The sequence below is a fragment of the Micropterus dolomieu genome, unplaced genomic scaffold (genome assembly GCF_021292245.1).
Source record: "Micropterus dolomieu isolate WLL.071019.BEF.003 ecotype Adirondacks unplaced genomic scaffold, ASM2129224v1 contig_9546, whole genome shotgun sequence".
In the NCBI taxonomy this organism is placed as follows: domain Eukaryota; kingdom Metazoa; phylum Chordata; class Actinopteri; order Centrarchiformes; family Centrarchidae; genus Micropterus; species Micropterus dolomieu.
In genome coordinates this window covers 1-3,902 of record NW_025738532.1, presented here as the reverse complement: position 1 = coordinate 3,902, position 3,902 = coordinate 1, and the positions used below count along the sequence as shown (strand labels likewise).

At 41.2% G+C, this 3,902-nt stretch overlaps 1 protein-coding gene across 1 annotated transcript; it reads left to right on the top strand.

Moving 5' to 3' along the window:
- Window positions 1–226: 226 nt before the first annotated feature.
- LOC123965381 (sodium- and chloride-dependent GABA transporter 2-like) lies at window positions 227–3,444 on the top strand (the record flags this gene model as incomplete). Its single annotated transcript, XM_046041910.1, has 4 exons — window positions 227–359; window positions 2,685–2,819; window positions 2,918–3,021; window positions 3,320–3,444. Coding segments are annotated over 4 exons (497 nt in total), but the record flags the coding sequence as incomplete, so codon positions are not given.
- Window positions 3,445–3,902: the final 458 nt, after the last annotated feature.

Here is a 3,902-nt window from a genome sequence, read left to right as displayed (position 1 = left end):
CCTCTCCTTTCTCTTTTCTCCCTTTTTCAACCCTGCCCTCCAGTTCCTCTCTCTCTCCCCTCCAGTCTTCTCCACACTTGTTTTAGCCGACCTCTGATTTTCTCCCCCTCCCCTCCTGTCACTCAGTTTTCCCCTCTACCTATAATTATTTTTCCATTCCTTTTCACCTGTCATTCATTTTTTGCTCTCACCCTTCCCCTCAACATTGCCTCGCTTCTCTCTCCAGGCGTCGGGTTTTGAAAATCTCTGGTGGTATCGAGGAGGTGGGGAGCTTGAGGTGGGAACTGGTCTTGTGTCTCATCCTGACCTGGGTCATCTGCTACTTCTGCGTTTGGAAGGGTATCAAGTCAACAGGAAAGGTTAGCTGCTTGAACAGTGAACAACATCCATAAATACATACATTTTGGTAAAAGTCTACCCAAAATGCTTTTCCCAATGAAGTGTGTCAGTCAGAGCTCGCCTTGACCCATGGAGGGGTCACATGTTGGGCACAGCCCAAAAGAAGTACATTGTGCCTCCACTCTGTGGGCTAACCACCCTCAGGTTGGATACATTGTCACCCAGGTGGCAAGCAAAGATGGAGACCTGGGTATGCTGACCCCTGGCATCGCAGAGTTGTTCGCAGATACAATGTAGATAGGAGGCCAAGCCACCTTTGGTCCATGACATCATACTACTTTTTGATGAATGACTTGTTGTGAATTGTTTACACAACGTATTGTGGGTACAGCTGGGGATATGAAGTTTTATTTTAGTTTTAAAAGTTATCACGACTTGGTTAGACCCCCCCACCAACCCACATACACACACAAACAACCGGTCGAACACCACCCACCAGTTCATCATCCTTATGGTCTCCTTAAATGTGCATGCCTATTGTACAATTTCCCCAAACCAAGTGGACCAAATTTGATTGAGCCATCTCAGTGTCAATTAAGAAAACTGAGAAAATAAATAAATAAAGACAGTTGTGGCAGCCCAGATAGCCAGTCTAGCCCTAGGCCTTTGGAAGAAACATGATCAAAACAGACTGCCTAAAGTTAAGGTTAGGATTGGGTAAGGCTTCCTCTGCCCCAAAGGGAGAGAACGGAAAACGTGGCCAAAAAGAAGTTGTTAAAGTTGTGTCAAGAAGTTGTTAAAGTTGTTGATTGGTGCATGCACGTTTTTGGGTCATTTTATAATAAGTAGCTTGTTTTGATTTTAAGCCTAAGTTACCTTTTTTGGACAATGCACATTTGTTTCTTCTGTATTTTATTTGCATTGCATGTTTATTTAATGTGCAAATAAACCTTTGCGGGCATTTTCATTTGTTATTTAACTGCAAGCTATATTTCAAACGTTTTTTAACAAATTATACTTTAAAAAAGTGGTGGGGACAAAATCAGCCATTTCAAAAGGTGGTGGGGACATGTCCCCCCCAGCATCCCCAGTGTAAATGACACCTATGCTCACAAGACATTTGCTCTGCATTTGTGAGCAGCGGAGCTGTGTGTTGAAGGGAAGGCTGCCGTTACTACTGAAGCTGCAGTACTTCACAATCTGATGATCTGCTTCTATGATGAAAATCAGCCCCTTGTCCCTGTTACACCAGTGAACATGCCCGAAGTCACAGAGCTACGGGGTTTCACTCAGTGACACTCTTGAAAGTAATGCTTTTAAATCAGTCTCTCTCCCCTTACCCACTTCACTTCAGAATTAAACACAGCATGCATCTGTCTTTTCTGCGTTTTTCCTGCAGCTCTGCATCTCGATGTAATGCTCTGTATTTATTACTTAAACAATAAACAGTGGGAGAAAACTTTTTTAAACTATCCAATCAATCCACAGTTCGGGGGGGGGGGGGGGGGGGGGGGGTTATTCTTATCTGTCTTCATGTAATAGCAGGTGTTTGATGTGTCCAAGCCATTCTTTTAAATAATAGAATAAATATACACATTAACACAAAATCCAAGAAATGTATGCCCCCAATTTTAATTTAAATATCACCAGTGTTGAGGTTTTCACACCAGTACTGAAACCTAAAAAAAACTAAAACAACATTACATTGGCTGCAGCTAATTTGCAGTACAGTAATCCATTCATCCATCCATCCATCTTCAACCGCTTATCCTGCGTACAGGGTCGCGGGGGCCTGGAGCCAATCCAAGCTTACATCGGGCGAAAGGCGGGGTACACCCTGGACAGGTCGCCAGTCAGTACAGTAATCCAACTGAGGCAATTTTTACATTTCTTAAATAATGCTTATTCAAAATCAGATCCTACACCATGAACCATGCTGCCTAGTATCAGATGAACTAGGATTGAGCTCATGTTCATTTATATGTTGGGAACTGATTTTTTAAAGATCAGTGCTGAAACAATTAGTCAATTAATCACATATCACAATCAGCATATTCATTGATATTTGATCATTTAATTCATTTATGAAGGAAATATGCCAAACATTTGTTGTTTCCTGCCTCCCAAAGGTGAGGATTTGCTACTTTTCTTTGTCATTATTGGGTTTTGAACTGTTGATTTGAAGATGTTGTGTTAGGTTCTAGGAAATTGGACTTGCCATTTTATAAACTAATCAATGAAAATAATCTTTATTTTTAGCCCTACACCCCAGATGTGGCTGATCTGTTTCACTATAGCAGCGTGCTAGGGGGTTCTTACTGACTGTTTCCTCCTCTTCTTTTCAGGCAGCCATCTTCACAGCCACATTTCCCTTCATTATGCTGTTGGTTTTGTTCATACGTGGTGTTACCCTACCCGGGGCAATGGATGGGATCATTTATTACCTCTACCCTGATATCACTCGCCTTTCAGACCCCCAGGTAAAAACACACATACAATCTTACGAGCAGAATAATTACATTGTTTACTCTACACAGGGCCATGCACATACACACAAGTATTTGTTTGACCTTTTCAGGTATGGATGGATGCTGGCACTCAGATCTTTTTCTCTTATGCTGTCGGCTTCGGGTTCCTAACCTCTCTTGGGAGTTATAACACTTACAACAACGACTGTTACAGGTACAACTTTCGAAACTATCCCGCTGGAAATGAAATGTAACTGTATCTGAATTCTTACAGGAAATGTTAGTGTTTCTTGTCTTTTATATAACATCCCTGCAGACTTACTTCATTGCACTCCCATCACATCATTTTAAGTGAAACTTTATGCTACAAAGCCAAGAATTTTCTTAATTAAACATGTGATAATGAAGTTTAATTAGTATGGGCCTGTGGTTAGCATTAGCTAAGCTGGAACACTTGTATCCACTCCTCAATTGCCTACACATTTCTGGAACTAAATTCATTTTTCTTTCAGGGACTGTTTCTACTTGTGTTTACTGAACAGTGCCACCAGCCTTTTTGCGGGCTTCGCCATTTTCTCTGTTTTGGGTTTCATGACATACGAACAAGGAGTGGATATTTCTGAAATAGCTGAATCAGGCAAGTGGTGATTCAGTTAAGTTCAACTTCAAAGTGAGCTTTAGAGAGATAAGCTGTTTCCTGTGAGGCTTTTTGGGGAGCTTGTAGTTTAAACTGTCATACTGCACCTTGCACAGACACTTGACCTGGAAATTGTGCCAAAGCATGTGATATTTCTTTATCCTTATCCCCTCATCATTCCAACCTACTAAGCTTTCTGGCATTCTTGATGCCTTTTTCTGTCATATTTTTTGGAAATGCAAAACTAAAGACAAAAAATATTAATCAGAGTCAGTTGTGCACATTAATTTTGACCTACACTTTGGGAATCAGAAAGCAACACATGAGTTGTGGTGACTTTTTAACCAACTATAAGTTCACCCACAGGTCTCAGATGCTTCTACACATTTCTCATTCAGTGTGTAGACATTTAGAGCAAAACTTCAAGGCAGACGACAAGCCAAATCGTCAACTGTCAT